Consider the following 17,775-nt stretch of genomic DNA (forward strand, 5'->3'; position numbering starts at 1 on the left):
GGCGGCGGCCCGCGCGGGGAACGCGCGTTGCGCCGGTGTTGCGCGCGGCTGGAAGCGGCGAGTCCCTTGCGGCGCGCGGCTCGGTCGGTTTCGCGGGGGGGGGGGGGGAGGGGCAGGAGGGCCAGGAGGGGCGGCGTGGCGGGAGTGTTAGTGCCCGGCGCGGCCGCCCGAGCGCGCCACCGCGCCGCTAATTATCGCTGCTCTCTCTGCACCCGCCGGCTTCCCCCCTGCCCCCTCTCCCAGCACACTATCACGAGCACCGCTGCCGGATGCGGTGCGTGGGCGCCGCGGGGGCCCGCCGACGGAGACCCGGGCTAATATATACATACATGTAACAAAGGAACTTCTACCTGGAGGGAGGGGGGGAAGGGTCAAGGGGTTGAGGCGAGTTGCGTCATGGAGAGACGGGCCTGGAGACACCTGCCTGCACAAGCTCTCCCGTCACTCCCGTTCCATAAATTAGGGGTAGTTGTGTTTTGCGAAAAACTTCTTTTTTTTTTTGCAATATATAGGTCTCAAAAAAAACCGTTGTTCTTTCTTGCTTATTTAATTGGCAGACTAATTATTTTTATTTTGCAAGGATCACTCAATTTCGATGCGAGTTACAAACTTACGGTAAGTTAGATTGCATGCTTTTGCAGCCATTGCCAAATAATATGGGAAAAAATTCGCGGTTACAGTGACCAGGGTGGACTCCACGATCCTTTGCATACTTGGGCAAACATCGCCCGTTAATTGGCTGCTGACGTGTAATGTGTCTAACTGGGTAACTTGTGATTCGATACTTCTTTGATTGAGGGTTTCTAATTTGTCAAGCTTAACAGTAAACCAATAGCAGAAACACAAAGATATAATTATTTGAATTCTATCATATAACGAAATTAATCCATAAATTTTTCCAGTCTTTACTAATAAATTATCTCGGCTTCCCAGGTTGGGCCGCGTCGAAGTGTATATTGTACAGAGACGTTTCGCTCTGCATTAACAGCAGGTATCTAAAACCATGAAGATGCATGTTACAATGTAGAGCGAAACGTCGGTGCAATCGACCATTTCGACGCGGCCCAACCTCGAAAGCCGAGATGATTTTTTTTTTTTAACTTTCAATAGTAGCCTATCTACTGCTGTCGCATAACATTAACGTAGTGTTTGGAAGTGTAACAAATGTTCGAATTTTCTCTCTCAATACCTTAAGCCGCGTACACACTTGCGCGCCGCGGCTGCAATGCAACACGCCACGAACAGGATTCGCCAGGTGTGTACGGGCCCTCGAACACGCGCCGAGCGTGCGCCGCGCACGCCACGAACCGCGCGCCGCGAACCGCCAGCTGTCGGTTTTTTCGACGAACACAAAGGGATTCGGCGCGCCAGTGTGGACGTGTTTGCAGCTCGCAGCGCACACGCAGCGAACATGGAGTGGAGCGAAGAAGATATGTTGGGCTTGATTGAAGTGTATAGAACACATCCTGTGCTTTGGGACCCAAGTAATAGAGACTACTACAAAAAAGCTAAAAAAATGGATGCGTGGAGAGACATAGCTGTTACAGTCGGGCAGTTAGAAGATGAATGCAGGAAAAAAATGATTAGTTTGCTGTCGTCGTACAGAAGGGAGAAGTCAAAAGAAAAAAACACAATAGGGACTGGTAAAGGTAAGATTTTATTATACTTCTCATTGCAAGTAAATTAATGTTAATTTTAGGTTTCACAGTATTTTGCTGTACCGTCGTTGAATACCACATTTAGTAGTTAATACGTAGCTCTTATATATAATAGAAATTGTTGTTATCAGTACATTAAATGTACATTAAATGTATTGCATATTGTATATGTTTAATAGTTTACACTACCTTTAATTGAATGAAACTGCTGAACATAGAACAATCAATGTGTTTATATAACATGACAAATTATATCCTAATTTTTAATACTTTTTAATTAATTGACACACCTGAATATAAAATAATTATTGACATATTTTTAACAAAAAATTATGTAATCCTGGCGCATGTTTTTGCAGGTACTTCCGAAGTGTATACCAGCCGATGGTTCGCCTACGAGTCGTTAAAATTTCTGGAAGGCAGAGATAAGCCACGGCCAACAATGAACACGGTAAGCTCAACATTTTAACAGTACATGTTGATAGTTTTTATAAGTATGATTAAATGGCGAGAGATGTATCTTGGCCTTATGTTTTAAATTATTTAGCCTTAAAATGGAAGATAGTAAAAAAGTGGATATAATACCATCAAATACACTTATGTGTCTGCCAACACCATTGTAAACCTCTCGAATTAGGCACACACGTTAGTTTCAAGCATATGACTTCTGCCACGATATCGCACCTTCTTTAACGCAGTAGTCTGCTAGTTCATCCCTTATTTTTTGAAAATGGGCAGAGGATCTTCTAGGAATACTTCTTAATGGAACCAGGGATGTCATATTTTCATCCTTTCTCCAGGAACCTTCCGTCAAGACACCACCTTCCTCGTAGTCCATTAATTCTTGCGGTGTGTATAGGTTTGTTGAATGCCGTCTTAAATGATTGTGCAGATGTATAATCGCAGTAACGATTAATTGAACTTTCTCAGGTTCCAGGAGGATTGGTTTTCTTAAAACCCTGAATACTGAACTTGCTATTCCGAAGGCATTCTCTACCACTCTACGGGCTCTGCTTAGCCGATAATTAAATATTCTTTTACAAGAACCCTTCTCTAAATCTCCAGAGTAAGGTTTCAATATATTTTCTCCAAGGGCGAAAGCATTATCAGCTGCAAAAAAATACGGCACTTTCATCTGTCGTCCAGGAAGTTCTGTTGGAGATGGCAACCCCAAAGTTCTCTTCGTCATCATGTCATACAGTTTACTGTTGTTAAAAACTCCCCCATCCGAAATTCTTCCTTGGCATCCCACATCAGCAAATAAAAAGTTGTAATTTCCATCTACCAAAGCAAACAATACAATACTAAATTGTGATTTGTAGTTGTAAAACTCGCTGCCAGAGTTCATTGGAGACTGTATAATGACATGCTTGCCGTCGATAGCTCCCACACAATGAGGCAGATTCCAAAGATCTTCAAACACCTTCACAACTTCCATCCACTCCGCGGGATTTTTGGGGAGCTGAAAGGATAGATACATACATGATAAGACAATAGTGGTCACAGACATAATATTTCTGTATGACCTCTCACATGAAAATCAGGTTACTTCATTTTCATTTGAAATTTACCTAGGAAAACAGATTCTTTTGGGAACTATTTAAATCGTATTTTTGTGCACTGTTAAGAGAAAGTATTTAATATGAAAATATCCACATTTGTTTTCGATGAAAATTTACATTCCCTCACAAGTATTGCCCTTTGTTTTCAAATATTGAAACTTTCTGTACTGACAAAGCTAAGAATTTTTAATGTAGAGGGATTATGTAATAAATACTTTTATCGCAAGTATATTTATGTTTATTAATTATTATGTTTAAGGAGCCGGTGATCATTGAAGGAAACCACGTCCATCAAGAACTGAATGTGCAAAATGAAGACCAAGAATTTCTTTCTCCAAGTGCACCTAAGCGAGCAAAAGGAAGGCAACAGGGTGATGGAACTGCACTGCTAGCGGATGCTGTTAGCATTCTACAAGCTACTGCTGGAAAATTCAACATGTCTCCTGAACAGAGCGAGATTAAAACATTTTGCGCATATTTATCTTCCAAAATGGCGACATTTTCTTCAGCTACAAGATTGGGGGTTCAGCACGCTGTTTATGACATTTTGATGAAAGCAGATCGAGGTTTGTTTGAAATACCTACATACAACTATGGTCAAGGTCAACTATTTCATTCCAATGCACCTGAAAACTATTCTACTCGCATGTATATGCAACAGCCAGCTTCCCACTCATCAACTTCATCAGTTTATCTTCCTGCTCAACAACAACAACAACAACAACAACAACAACAACCCTTTGAGCCAAATCTGTCGCAGTCTTCTCCAGCTGGTCGGTCCCCGACACAAATGACTCCACATGCACAAGTTACTATGCTACCTAGTGCCTCGGCTACAAGTATACAAACAAATTCAAGTCACACCATTTCACCGCTGGCGTCAATGCAAAGTCCTTTATCGCATTCATCTCAGTGTTCTGATGATTTTAATGACTGTGTGTAAATTGCATCACAATTTTTGTGTTAATTTATTTATTTGTTTATGTGAACTACTCTGATTTAATTTGAATTTAATGAGTTCATTTATTTAATTTTTCTTTCTTACATCATTTGAGTACTGTATTTTTGAAAATATCGTTTTATAAATAAAAACTTAAGCAATAAGAACGTTTATTTGTTCTAACGTTCAACTTACCTTGATATTTTCTTTCAACACTTCAATTAACGCTGAGCAGACTTCTGTTACTATTCCTCCTATAGCCTGCTTTGAAATTCTGAACAGATATTGCAGACTTGAGTACGAGTCTCCTGTCGCTAGAAACCGCAATGTCACGGCTAACCTGGAACATTAAAATTGAAAACCTGTGTACTTAAACATATTGAACATTAACACTTTTAATAATGCTGACAGGGAAATTGCTGTCAGGCATTAGTACAAATTGTAAACAATTCATAGGCTACTTACCGATCTTGAATAGTGATCGGTTCTCGCAAGTGTGTTTCCTTCTTACAGATTTTTGGTCCAATTTTAATCAATAAATCTTCAAAAGTAGTCGGGCTCATTCGTGTGAAATTTTTGTATTGGCCACTTATTTCCTGAGCTTTCAGGACTCCTAACATCTGGTTAGATACACGATCTTTAAAAAGATTTGAGCACCACCATCGTCGAGATCGACGCTTATGTTTTCGTTGCATACAATGGTAAGCAGCTATTACAACCACAGCACTGCTAACGAGAAGAATTTCGTCTTCCTCGTCGTACATGACCGGCTGAACTGCGGTGTTCGTCAGTCTCAGGTGGTTCGCCGGGTGCGCGGCGCGCGCTCGCGGCGCGCTGTGTCGCTCCGCGCCGCGCGGGTGGCGCGCGTTTCGTGTTGCATTGCAGCCGCGGCGCGCAAGTGTGTACGCGGCTTTAGGCTCGAGCCAATGTTGCAGCCCGGGCGAACGTGGGGCAGTGACGTGTCGAGATCACTCCCCATCTCCCCTTGAATCAACCACTGGCATTGGCTAATTCCACACCTTGGTGCCGCTGTCTAGTGCCAGTCTCTAAAAGGTCCCAGAGATGTGCGCCTCGTTATATGTACTCTTAGCCCTGGTACGCAATGGGCGTTTCGAAGCGCGCGCCTTGATAATGCGCGTTTTAAGAACCAGGAGGGACAATGCAGGCGTACACACGCAAACGCGCGCCAAACACGCGTTGTGTGGGCGTCAGCTGCGCGCTTCGAGACACACGCGTCGCCATCGTGCTTTGCACTGGAACGCACTTTCGTCTGGCCGAAATGGAGAACGATCATTTCGATACTACTTCATCTATTTATTTATTTATGAAATACAAAGGAGACCAGTGATTTGGGACATGGAGAGCCCCGATCACAGAAGTAGGATATTGAAGAAACGAAATTTTGTGGAGAAATGGTGGAAGTTTTTTGGTGATCCTGAAGATATTTTGGAAGTCGCGCGCCCTACAAACGGTCGTCGAACGCCGAGCTAAACGCAACGTGTGTACGTTGCTAACGCGCGTTTAACGTAACGCGCAACGCCTAGTGTGTACCTGGCGTTGGGATTGGGTTTCCTGTGAGAACCACAGGTTAGCCGAATGATTAATGAGGGGCGGAAGTGATGCTGGGATGGGTTCCTCAGCCTCTCATTGTAGCTCCTCCTCAAACACCTCCAAGTTGCTATGAAATGGCATATCCCTGTAGCTCTAGGGAGCTCGTGTTAGTGGATTCTGCCCCTACGGGAGTACATGCCAGTAAATCCAGCACGTTAAACAATTTGCATTCCGCTGAATGACTGTAAGTGCCAGCGACGTTTTCTCGGGGTATTTACCCATTGGACTGTCTCATGCCTCGAGCTAAACATCCCCATACCGCTCATTAGCCACTGCGGACATAAGATGAATTATAAATTTAAAGATGAGTCGGAAAATTATTGGTTTGTTTATAGCTACATACATGTATAGCTCATATATAGAAGATAAATTTTACTCTAATAAAAACACCTCATAGTCCCAGTAGAAAACAAGTATTATTATTATTAAGACCGAAAAGGCAATATCCGACAAAGGAATAATATAAGATACGTAACTCCCCACACCAGCGATAATATCTAGGAGATTGTAGACTAACCACTCGAGCTTAGCTTAACACTAAAAGCTATTCATAAAATTTTAGCTATAGAATTTATTTAGTGTGTCTCTTCAATCGTTTCTTATTAAAATCACGTTGTTAACTTTACACGAGCCATCCCTGGGCACTGCCAATATTTATTTCCAGCTAACAAGCGAGTGTTAATGTAGTTGGGGAAGAAGGGCTTCACGTGGCAACTCAACTATGCATTCAACTTAAGGATAAATATTTTTAGGGGCATGTAATTTCGCGGAACAATCTGAGCGCTTGTTATACTGCTATAAAGTGTACCCGCGACAACAGTTTCCTTGTTGTAATTGGCGATCGCCTGCAAGAGAAGCCATTGCCGGCCTTTGTCCAGGCCAATCACGACGAGTTGGCCTCGGCACAAAGTAGCTGCGATTCTTGCCCTGACTGTGGACGTGTACCTAGAGAAACTCAACCTATCACTAGAGACCTGCAAAATTCGCGGATTTATTCGGTGATAGGCTAGAATTCTAACACATATACCTCTTAGATGATTTTGCTATTGACTTACTGTTCATCTTGGCGAATCTCAACCAATTATAAACCCTCAAGCAAAGAAGGATCGAATCACAGACAAACCAGCTGAGACGACTTACAAGTCAACAACCAATGAACTTGCGTTATTTGCCCAATGTACAGGAGAATGTGCAGTCTATCCTGAAGGCCATCGAAACCGCGAATTATGCAGGTCTCTACCTATCAATAGAGACCCGTGAATTTCGCGGATTCATTTCGTGTTATGCTAAAATTCAAATAATTATAACTTAGTGCTGCTTCTGTCATTGGTTCTCTGTTAATCTGGAGGACTGAGGGCCAATTAGAGACCCTCACTCATAGAAATGTCGAATCACAGGCCACCCAGTCGAGACGACTCACAAGTCAACAGCCAATGAACAGTTGGCATTTGCCCGAGTGTGTAGAGGATATTGGAGTCTATCCTGGAGGTAATTGAATCCGCGAAATTCACGGGTCTCTACCTATCACTAACACAGACACTGCTACTCTTGGAATTATTTCGCGAAAAATTAACATCCCCCCCCCCCCCCCCCCCAGTTATTGTACGCTGGAGGTTTACCCTCGCCACCTCTTAATTTATTTTAACTCGACGTGATAATGTGCGCAGTAAACATTTGCTCTCCAGAGTTGTGAGATAACGACTCTTAACAAGTATTTCCCTTCGACTATAGAGTTTATTTTTTTATTCATCAAAATTTTTTTTAACGACCCCTGCGTTGGGGTCCAATCAAGAAAGCGGATTAGCTGGGCGGAGAGGCGAGAGGAAATTCCTCGTGCCGGCAGTAATTAAAATGTCAATAATGCAAGGTAGGGTCGTCGTCGTCGTCCCCCCCCCCCCCGGGGGGGGGGGGGCAATGGGTTGGGAAGTGACGCGGGTGAGTTCGGCGGGCCGCCCGGGCCGCGGTCGGGCTGGTTCGGCGGAAGAAACCGAACTCGCCCGAACACACTCGAGTCCGTTACCCACCTGCTCCATAACACTTGGAGCTGCAACTTACCACCTTAATTTATCACTCTCTTGCTGAGATGGACCGATCCGCATGAGCCGTCAATATTAATGCTTAAGTATACCTTAAAAGTATGTAGGGGCAGGCATTTTTCGCGAATAAATCTGAATGCCTATTTAGACTGCAACAAGGTATACGCGCACCAGCGGTTTCTTCTTTGTGATTGGCTGCCGTCTGCGAGAGAAGTAGTTGCCTTATTTGGCTGAGCCACTCAGGTCGCATTTAACTTTACAATGAATTACTGTGATTGGTGTTTTAACAATCGTCATGTAGCTACCTGAAAGAAACTCACCCAGTCACGAAACGCAGACGATGCTACAGTGTTTTAATTTTCAGCTAGTCTCGGGATATTTTCGCGAAATTGCATGGCCCTACTTAATATGTGCGTTTTTTTTTTCACAAAATATTATGTTTTCTGCCACACAATCCCGTACAGTTTTAAGCCCGTCGCACTTAACATTTAAAAGCGAGCATAAGACTGTTATTATTTAAAGACCATAATGTCATAAACAATGATTTTGTTAGATTTAGCTACTACATTTAACGGACTACATGTAACGTGATGAAATTTAAAAGTATTATAAATATTCAATTTATTTTATAATAATATATGCAATTTTTTAATGCTATACGGCAAAATGTAAATAATTTTTGCAATGGAACTTAAAATTTAAGTTATTATGTAGGTTTTTTAAGTGTAAATCTTAGTCCTGGTATGCGGCATTTGGTGGAAGTAATTTCGTGAATACGACGGAAGTCAAGGAACGGAAATGTGTAACAACCACGGTGCAGTTTTCTCTGGCGGATGGCACACACCAAACTTCACAAAGACAAAACGAAACTTTATGGTATTAACGGTTTAATGAATTTCAACAATATGGGAAGTAATTTAATAAAATTCCTTGTTCGAAATCAGGTCCAAAGCCTGGCTTTAGTATTTTTTAAAGTCTTTTTCGCTTTCAATGTAGCCGTTTCATTATAAAGTTGAAAATTTCGGTCTGCAAATCGAATGATTCGATAGTAGACGTAGTTGCTCCAGCAGCGAATTCTAGCTGTGGGTGCGGAAACTACCTGTGATTCGTATCCAGAAAACACAATTTTGCGTATATTCATCACGCTCGTCATTATTTTTAAGAATTCTACGTTAATTTCGTTTACGAGATTCGTATTAAAAGTGTATTAGCAACGTGAGAACATATGAATTTGTTTGTTACCGAGGTTAGATGTTACACATCAGTGAAGAGTACTGAAAGACTAGCTCGCATTTATTTTTACAGTTGGCTACATTTCTTCTCACTGAAGCCTATATCGCATTGTGCGAATTCTTTGTAAAATAATTTAACTACTTTTTTATTAATTTTATTGCAACCATCACCTCGACATACACTTTTATCTTATAAACTTGTAAATGTCATTTTGTTAGTAAGTTAATCATATATGTCTCCTTTCTCTTATACTAGTCCTTTTTTGTCAATATAAAAAAAGGCTAAAGCGTGAGTTTTCACAGAAAAAGGTTTAGGTTGGGTATGAAAACTTTGCTACAGTTAACGTAAGTAATATAAAGACGTGCAATAAGCACGTTTATTATTTTTTTTTTAAGATAGTATGACGGTGTGAATGTTGGTAAGAAAGTGACATAGCTGTAATTTTATTTATAATCTAAAATGAAAGTGTAATCCCGTTGTTTAATTGTTAAGTGTTTTTCTTTCAGCTTGCACCCTACCCTTCCTCTATAGAGGGTAAGACGAATTACCAAACCTCTAACTAGAGGTCCGAAAATTTTGCGGATTCGCCTGGCTTTAGCGAATCATTCAAAGCATATAATGTGCTCAACCAATGTTTGCTTCTCCATTATCTGATTTTTTTTAGTGAGAACCTTATTTTTCTTGTTAATCGGCACCACCTGATTCGCTTAACTTCTCTCCTAGCTGGGCGTCATTGGTTCACGGTCGTAGAGGGGAGTAGTAGGAAAATACCGGTTCTGGGACAGGCGCAGGATCCAGGATCCGGCGGCCATCTTGGATGACGTCATCTAATCCGTATGCTAATCCATGCTAATCCGTATGCTAATCTATGCTAATCTATGCTAATCCTTGCCAATCTATGCTAATCCATGCCAATCTATGCCAATCCGTATGCCAATCTATGCTAATCCGTATGCCAATCTATGCAAATTCGTATGCCAATCTATGCTAATTCGTATGCCCATCTATGCTAATCCATATGCCAATCTATGCTAATCCATATGTTAATCCATGCTAATCCATGCTAATCCATCCGCCATTTTGTATTTCTAGAAATTTCCACCAACTTCGAATCGTGACGTCACCGTTGCACTTTTCGTCACGGCCGCCATCTTGGATTCGAATTTTTTTTTTTCGAACTTCAACTTTTCGAAATTCGATCTAATCATCAGCCGCCATCTTGTTTCGTCTGCTGGTGGCCGCCATCTTGTTTTCGTCTGCTGGTGGCCGCCATCTTGTTTTCGTCTGCTGGAGGCAGCCATCTTGTGACGTCATATAGTTCTGTTGGTCGCCACCAGATAGCAGCAGGGATTATTTTATTTTTTTCTTTAACTAAAATATTTTCAGTGCCGAGGCTGGGATTCTATCCATGGGACGTGAAAACGTCCAGGATGTCGTGGTTACGAGGCGGACGCCTTGACCACTAGACCACGAGACCAATTGGGATACGGTGGAATAAATAATCTATATATGCTACGTACTGACGGCAAGTTTATGATAAATGGGGGGAGGGTGTTTTTGCCTTCCTTAATGCATACCTAAGGCGCCACATTTGAAATTAAAATTATTATACAGCCGCCATCTTTAATTCCAGCACAGACTACCAGATGGCGCTAAATTCAAAAAATTAGTTGCCAGAGGCGCCGCCATCTTGGTTCTCAAGTTGGCTGGTAGATGTCGCTAGTATCGCGCGCCAAATTCAAAAATTAGTTGCCAGAGGCGCCGCCATCTTGGTTCTCAAGTTGGCTGGTAGATGTCGCTAGTATCGCGCGCCAAATTCAAAAATTAGTTGCCAGAGACGCCGCCATCTTGGTTCTCAAGTTGGCTGGTAGATGTCGCTAGTATCGCGCGCCAAATTCAAAAATTAGTTGCCAGAGGCACCGCCATCTTGGTTCTCAAGTTGACTGGTAGATGGCGCCACCGTCGCCATATTTTAGTTCATACAATCGATACCAGATGACGCCACCATCGCCATATTTAGTTCCTAGTGTTGCGACCAGAGTGTGCCACCATCGCTATCTTTAATTCTTAAAGTTACCGCCGGAGCGCGCCACCGTCGCCATCTTTAATTCTTAAAGTTACTGCCGGATGGCGCCAAGTGTTATGTAGTCAGTCTAGACAAGTCGGGATAAGTTTGGAACCTGTAGCCATATTATTATTAATTAATAATGTATGTTTATTAAATATGATAGAGTATTTATAAAATATTGGTGTTGTGTAGAGACTCTCTCTCTTCTTCTCGTAGTGGCGGAAGACATCTCGAAGGTAGTGTTAGAATTTATGTATTAAAGCAATCACTCTAGCTGAGGAGGTTAATAACTTATAGTTACAATTCAATAATAGCGGCAATTAAATGTTTTGAAATTAAAGCAAACGACGTAAATGTTAAACACATATTTATTTAAATCTTATTACAAACAGCAAGGGGTAAGAACAATTGATGATTTGAAAGAAGTAAATAACGAGTAATAAAATCACATAATATTCACACACTACACATCATAGTGACAAAGGCAACATTAACTCGAGACCCAATACCTAAATATTAAGCATAACTACAAGTTACATAGAGTATAATAAACTCTGAAATACATATTAAAGAGAAAATTGATATAAATAACATTATACTTTGCTCAATAGTTCCAGAAGTAATGAACGTACAGCTACACGGGCAATCTCAACAGTTCTTTCATCACTAGTGTTTTCTGTGGAACATACTTGAGTGGTGTCTTCACTGATCGGACCTAGATGACTGAGATCTCGGGTTCGACTCTTGCGAGATGTAGGAAGGCGAAGCTGACGCCGGCGTTTAGGCTGGACTGCTACTGATGTAGTAGGTGCTGGCGATGTAGCACCCATCTGGGTACAGGCAGTTGATGTCTGTACTGGCGAAGTCTGGCCACATGCAGATGCTGGTGGTGACCGAATAGCTGGTAGGTTGAATGCATGTGCGAAAACCTCTTCAGGTGTTGCAGGGAGAACTGTATCGTCTCTCATCATATTCACACTACAATGTCCATAGCCCAGGCAGTTGATAACTTCTAGAGGTGTATCTTGAGGTCCTGGGTTTAAAACCTGTTTCACGTGAAACACAGCGTCACAACTCTCCGAAAAATGTTTTAAAACACCGTCGATCCACTCACTATAATCAACAGTGCCTAGCCCAGGCGTTACACTGGAGTATATCCTGTTCGGTTGAAAGTTAGACATCTTGGTTAACTACTTCTGCTGTAGGTCCTTACACCACCACAGTTTCAGCTCGACTGCCATCGCACGAGGCGAGGGTCGTATCACTTGGATACAACATTCCAACACGGTGATCAACCATCCAAGCCCTAAGCATGCTCGCATTGTGTCTTGAGATCGAACCTGGACATGTATTATTATTGCACGTGTACGATTTTTTTAATTCTTTCAATGATGGACACTCATATTCTGCTTGTACATCTAATATTAGCACATGATGCTTACAATAGTTAGTTAGCCACCGTTTCTGCTCTATTCCTACAACCAATACAGGTCCGCTCAGATGACTTGCCAATATGTTGGGTATTGAAGCATAAGGAAAGAGTCCGTGTTCCCACTGTAAACCATGAAAATTTCTAGTGAGCCAGACATTTGTTTTTTGATGCTTCCTGGTGAGATATCGCCATTCAAATGGAGGTTGAAAATTACATATTATTACATTTCCTTCTTCATCTGCAATGCTAAGTTCCTTGATAATAAATCCATACTGACTAGAGAAGCCTTGGAGGTTTACACATTTCGTCATGGAGGTCGACACGAGACTAAGCCGGTAATGTACTGCCAGGTCTTAGATAATGGACGACACAATCTACCTTGTTGCAGGATGTCTCGATTATGTCCGGAGCCTCCTCGTCACAATCACTGGTCCAGTGATGACCGAATTTGCAGACCTCTAGTTGAAGTAACCATCCTCGGTGACGTAGTGCACACAGCGGAATCCTGGCGTTACTTCCGCGTACTTTGCAGTTGGATCGAACAGCATTTGCTTGAATTTGTAGCAGCAGCTCTATACCCACACGACTATGTGTTTACTGCTGTGTCTAGGGTGTTGACCTCAATTTATACCGCTAGGACCCCCCTCCAGTCCAGTCACGTGTACCGTTGCTTCCGTTGTTGTCCCCCCGCCTTGCTGGCGGCCTCCAACATTCGAACGAGGTGATCAACCAACAAGCCCTAAGCATGCTCGCATTGTGTCTTGAGATCGGGCCTGGACATCCAAGTTACATAGAGTATAATATACTCTGAAATACATAATAAAGAGAAAATTGATATAAATAACATTATACTTTGCTTAATAGTTCCAGAAGTAATGAACGCACTGCTTGATCAGTGACAGGTGTAACTAAATATTAAATATATTTAATATTTTATTTTCCATTACCTTTCGTGGAATTTATTAATCATTCACTCTACGAAAAACAACTCAAGACAATATACCTGACCAACGAATTAAATACAGTACCGCTATGCCTTACATGAAAGTCTAATTATTCGATAATCTGAATAACCTATAAATCGTTCATGTACAAAGCCACACATACAGGCCAATTGTCTATGGACCATGAGACCGAGTCATGACAATATCAGACGTATAGGCTAGTCATTTCAGAACCGCAGGACCTTCTTCGTCTTTAGATAATTACAGTCATTTAGACCATCATGAAATTTTTATACATACTAAAGGACCAAGCGACCTTGAAAAATATTTTAGTAACACCAAGAGGTATTGAACTAGTAAATATTCAGTCACTACATATTTTACTACGCGCAATCAACAAAACGGAAGCAGCATCAACGAAAAGGCAGCACATTTGGAAGCACAGACTACGAAAAGGCAGCACATTTGGAAGCACCGACTACGAAAATGCAGCACATTTGGCAGCACCGACAACGAAAAGGCAGCACATTTGTAAACACCATCAACAAAAAGGAAGCACAATCGGAAGCACATTCATAGAAAAGGAAGCACAATCGGAAGCACAATCACAAAAAGGAAGCACATTTGGAAGCACAATCACAAAAAGGAAGCACATTTGGAAGCACAATCCACAAAAAGGAAGCACATTTGGAAGCACATTCAACGAAAAAGGAAGCACATTTGGAAGCACATTCAACGAAAAAGGAAGCACAATCATAGAAACAACGCACAATCGGAAGCACAATCAACAAAAAGGAAGCACATTTTGGAAGCACAATCAAAAAAGGAAGCACATTTTGGAAGCACCATAAAAAAGGCAGCACATTTGGGAAGCACAATCAAAAAAGGAAGCACATTTGGAAGCACCATCAACAAAAGAAGGAAGCACATTTTGGAAGCACCATCAAAAAGGCAGCACATTTGGTAACACAAGTTACGAGAACTAAGTCTTAGTTAGAAATCAGAATGCAAGAAATAAAAACATTTAATTTTTACTTTTAATATTTAATTTATTTCTTAAGATTATACAAATAGAAGTAAAATAAGTCATTATTGTATGTAGCCAGCTTTCCTCAGTTCTTCGAGTATGAAGGATATTTCTTTTATGCACGAATAGTTTCCTGCACAAAGCGAGCCATGTAGAAGTCTTAGCCGGTCAACCAATAAGTTTGGATCTTTCCACGATGTGTAATCAATCTCTTCTACTACCATCTCACTTGCTTGTTTATTATAAATACTTTTAATATCACAATCGTCCCAGTGATCATAATAAGCGTTATCAGATTTATTTATTATAACACGTCGTTTCCATCGTTTCGGTCTCAGGACATCGTTACATTCTTCTATCTTGTCAGCTTTAGGTGCTTCATCACAGTCTATGCTTTTGTTAACAGCCTCAGAGTCACTGTAACAATCACTGTAGAAGGCATCCTCTTCACCCAGATTACCATATGAATTCGATATCGATGATGTCGAAGTGCCATTATCGTCTTCATGCTTCCTTTTTAGGAGTCCATCATCATTTTTACAAAGTAAGAAAGATCTACTTGAATTCGGCTGGAATGTATTCTCACTTTTCACGTTAAGGATTCTTCCATTGTCTTCATTCTTCCATAAATCATCATCGACCTTCAATTTAAGTTTTTCGTCGAGATCGGAAGAGCCACGAACATAATCTCTCTCAAGACAAGGAAAATTATTGTCGTAATGCAGATCACTATTCCTTAGTCTAGTAGCATCGTTGTACTCTGGCTTGTAAGCAGGCTTAACGTTACAAGTTCTGTCATGTCTTTTTAAGCTCTCTCTCCGCGTAAACGACTTGCTACATCGAACGCAACTTATCATATTGCGTAGTGGATTTTTAACACAGTCATTCTTCTGGTGTTGTCTTCCATTCTTACTCAAGATAAATTCTTTGCTGCAAAACTTACACCTGTGTCCTTTCGATACAGCGACAGACACCGAATCAGGATTCATATTAGTTACTGTGACTAATGTTAGATACAAACAGACAGTTTTCCCATTGGAACCATTACTTAAATATAATTTTTTAAATATTTCTTAAGCGAGAGTTATCTCATGCAAAGGTACTTGTTGTAAGTAGTTCTGCTTTTCAACAACAGATGACACCACGTATTGCTTGCAGGTAAATATTATTTATTTCTTTCATGCGGGATGCAGGATTCTCACTAACGATCGCAATACAGGGATAGCATCGCTAGACTCCAAGGAGAAGGTAGTTTGTTCATCCAGTTAGTGTTTCTCAAATTTCTCAGGGTATATATTATTATTTGACTTAATAATGATTTTTTTTAAAATTCCACCTAATAAAAATAAAATAGAAGCACTCAGAGAAAACCATCAGGAATGATGTCGTTTATAAACATCATAAATTACCATTTTTTTTTTTTTAAATATTCCAAATTTAATCCTGCTTAAGCAAAGAGTTCACAAGCGGGCTTGTGCTAGAACTCTCATGTTGCTTAAGCAAAGAGTTCACAAGCCCGCTTGTGCTAGAACTCTCATGTTGCTTAAGCAAAGAGTTCACAAGCCCGCTTGTGCTAGAACTCTCATGTTGCTTAAGCAAAGAGTTCACAAGCCCGCTTGTGCTAGAACTCTCATGTTGCTTAAGCAAAGAGTTCACAAGCCCGCTTGTGCTAGAACTCTCATGTTGCTTAAGCAAAGAGTTCACAAGCCCGCTTGTGCTAGAATTCTCATGTTGCTTAAGCAAAGAGTTCACAAGCCCGCTTGTGCTAGAACTCTCATGTTGCTTAAGCAAAGAGTTCACAAGCCCGCTTGTGAACTCTTTGCTTAAGCAGGATTAAATTTGGAATATTTAAAAAAAAAAATGGTAATTTATGATGTTTATAAACGACATCATTCCTGATGGTTTTCTCTGAGTGCTTCTATTTTATTTTTATTAGGTGGAATTTTAAAAAAAATCATTATTAAGTCAAATAATAATATATACCCTGAGAAATTTGAGAAACACTAACTGGATGAACAAACTACCTTCTCCTTGGAGTCTAGCGATGCCATCCCTGTATTGCGATCGTTAGTGAGAATCCTGCATCCCGCATGAAAGAAATAAATAATATTTACCTGCAAGCAATACGTGGTGTCATCTGTTGTTGAAAAGCAGAACTACTTACAACAAGTACCTTTGCATGAGATAACTCTCGCTTAAGAAATATTTAAAAAATTATATTTAAGTAATGGTTCCAATGGGAAAACTGTCTGTTTGTATCTAACATTAGTCACAGTAACTAATATGAATCCTGATTCGGTGTCTGTCGCTGTATCGAAAGGACACAGGTGTAAGTTTTGCAGCAAAGAATTTATCTTGAGTAAGAATGGAAGACAACACCAGAAGAATGACTGTGTTAAAAATCCACTACGCAATATGATAAGTTGCGTTCGATGTAGCAAGTCGTTTACGCGGAGAGAGAGCTTAAAAAGACATGACAGAACTTGTAACGTTAAGCCTGCTTACAAGCCAGAGTACAACGCTGCTACTAGACTAAGGAATAGTGATCTGCATTACGACAATAATTTTCCTTGTCTTGAGAGAGATTATGTTCGTGGCTCTTCCGATCTCGACGAAAAACTTAAATTGAAGGTCGATGATGATTTATGGAAGAATGAAGACAATGGAAGAATCCTTAACGTGAAAAGTGAGAATACATTCCAGCCGAATTCAAGTAGATCTTTCTTACTTTGTAAAAATGATGATGGACTCCTAAAAAGGAAGCATGAAGACGATAATGGCACTTCGACATCATCGATATCGAATTCATATGGTAATCTGGGTGAAGAGGATGCCTTCTACAGTGATTGTTACAGTGACTCTGAGGCTGTTAACAAAAGCATAGACTGTGATGAAGCACCTAAAGCTGACAAGATAGAAGAATGTAACGATGTCCTGAGACCGAAACGATGGAAACGACGTGTTATAATAAATAAATCTGATAACGCTTATTATGATCACTGGGACGATTGTGATATTAAAAGTATTTATAATAAACAAGCAAGTGAGATGGTAGTAGAAGAGATTGATTACACATCGTGGAAAGATCCAAACTTATTGGTTGACCGGCTAAGACTTCTACATGGCTCGCTTTGTGCAGGAAACTATTCGTGCATAAAAGAAATATCCTTCATACTCGAAGAACTGAGGAAAGCTGGCTACATACAATAATGACTTATTTTACTTCTATTTGTATAATCTTAAGAAATAAATTAAATATTAAAA

General features: G+C 40.8%; 2 protein-coding genes across 2 annotated transcripts in view; both read left to right on the top strand.

Annotated features, from left to right (window-relative positions):
- LOC134533097 (uncharacterized) overlaps positions 1-17,775 on the top strand; it is a 545,455-nt gene that overhangs the window by 171,205 nt on the left and 356,475 nt on the right. The gene's annotated exons all lie outside the window — the stretch shown is intronic.
- LOC134533096 (uncharacterized) lies at positions 1,412-4,636 on the top strand. The gene is made up of 3 exons (XM_063370339.1): positions 1,412-1,649; positions 2,018-2,109; positions 3,480-4,636. Exons 1-3 carry the CDS (start codon positions 1,412-1,414, stop codon positions 4,161-4,163), a joined length of 1,014 nt encoding a protein of 337 aa, XP_063226409.1. The 3' UTR covers positions 4,164-4,636.

The sequence above is a fragment of the Bacillus rossius genome, chromosome 6, assembly GCF_032445375.1.
Source record: "Bacillus rossius redtenbacheri isolate Brsri chromosome 6, Brsri_v3, whole genome shotgun sequence".
Classification (NCBI taxonomy): domain Eukaryota; kingdom Metazoa; phylum Arthropoda; class Insecta; order Phasmatodea; family Bacillidae; genus Bacillus; species Bacillus rossius.

Bases quoted from the DNA above. Each gene is read 5' to 3' on its own strand.
- LOC134533096 (XM_063370339.1), top strand. From the start codon at position 1,412: ATGGAGTGGAGCGAAGAAGATATGTTGGGCTTGATTGAAGTGTATAGA. The intron at 1,650-2,017 runs GTAAGATTTTAT...ATGTTTTTGCAG, and splicing joins CACAATAGGGACTGGTAAAG to GTACTTCCGAAGTGTATACC. The intron at 2,110-3,479 runs GTAAGCTCAACA...ATTATGTTTAAG, and splicing joins CACGGCCAACAATGAACACG to GAGCCGGTGATCATTGAAGG.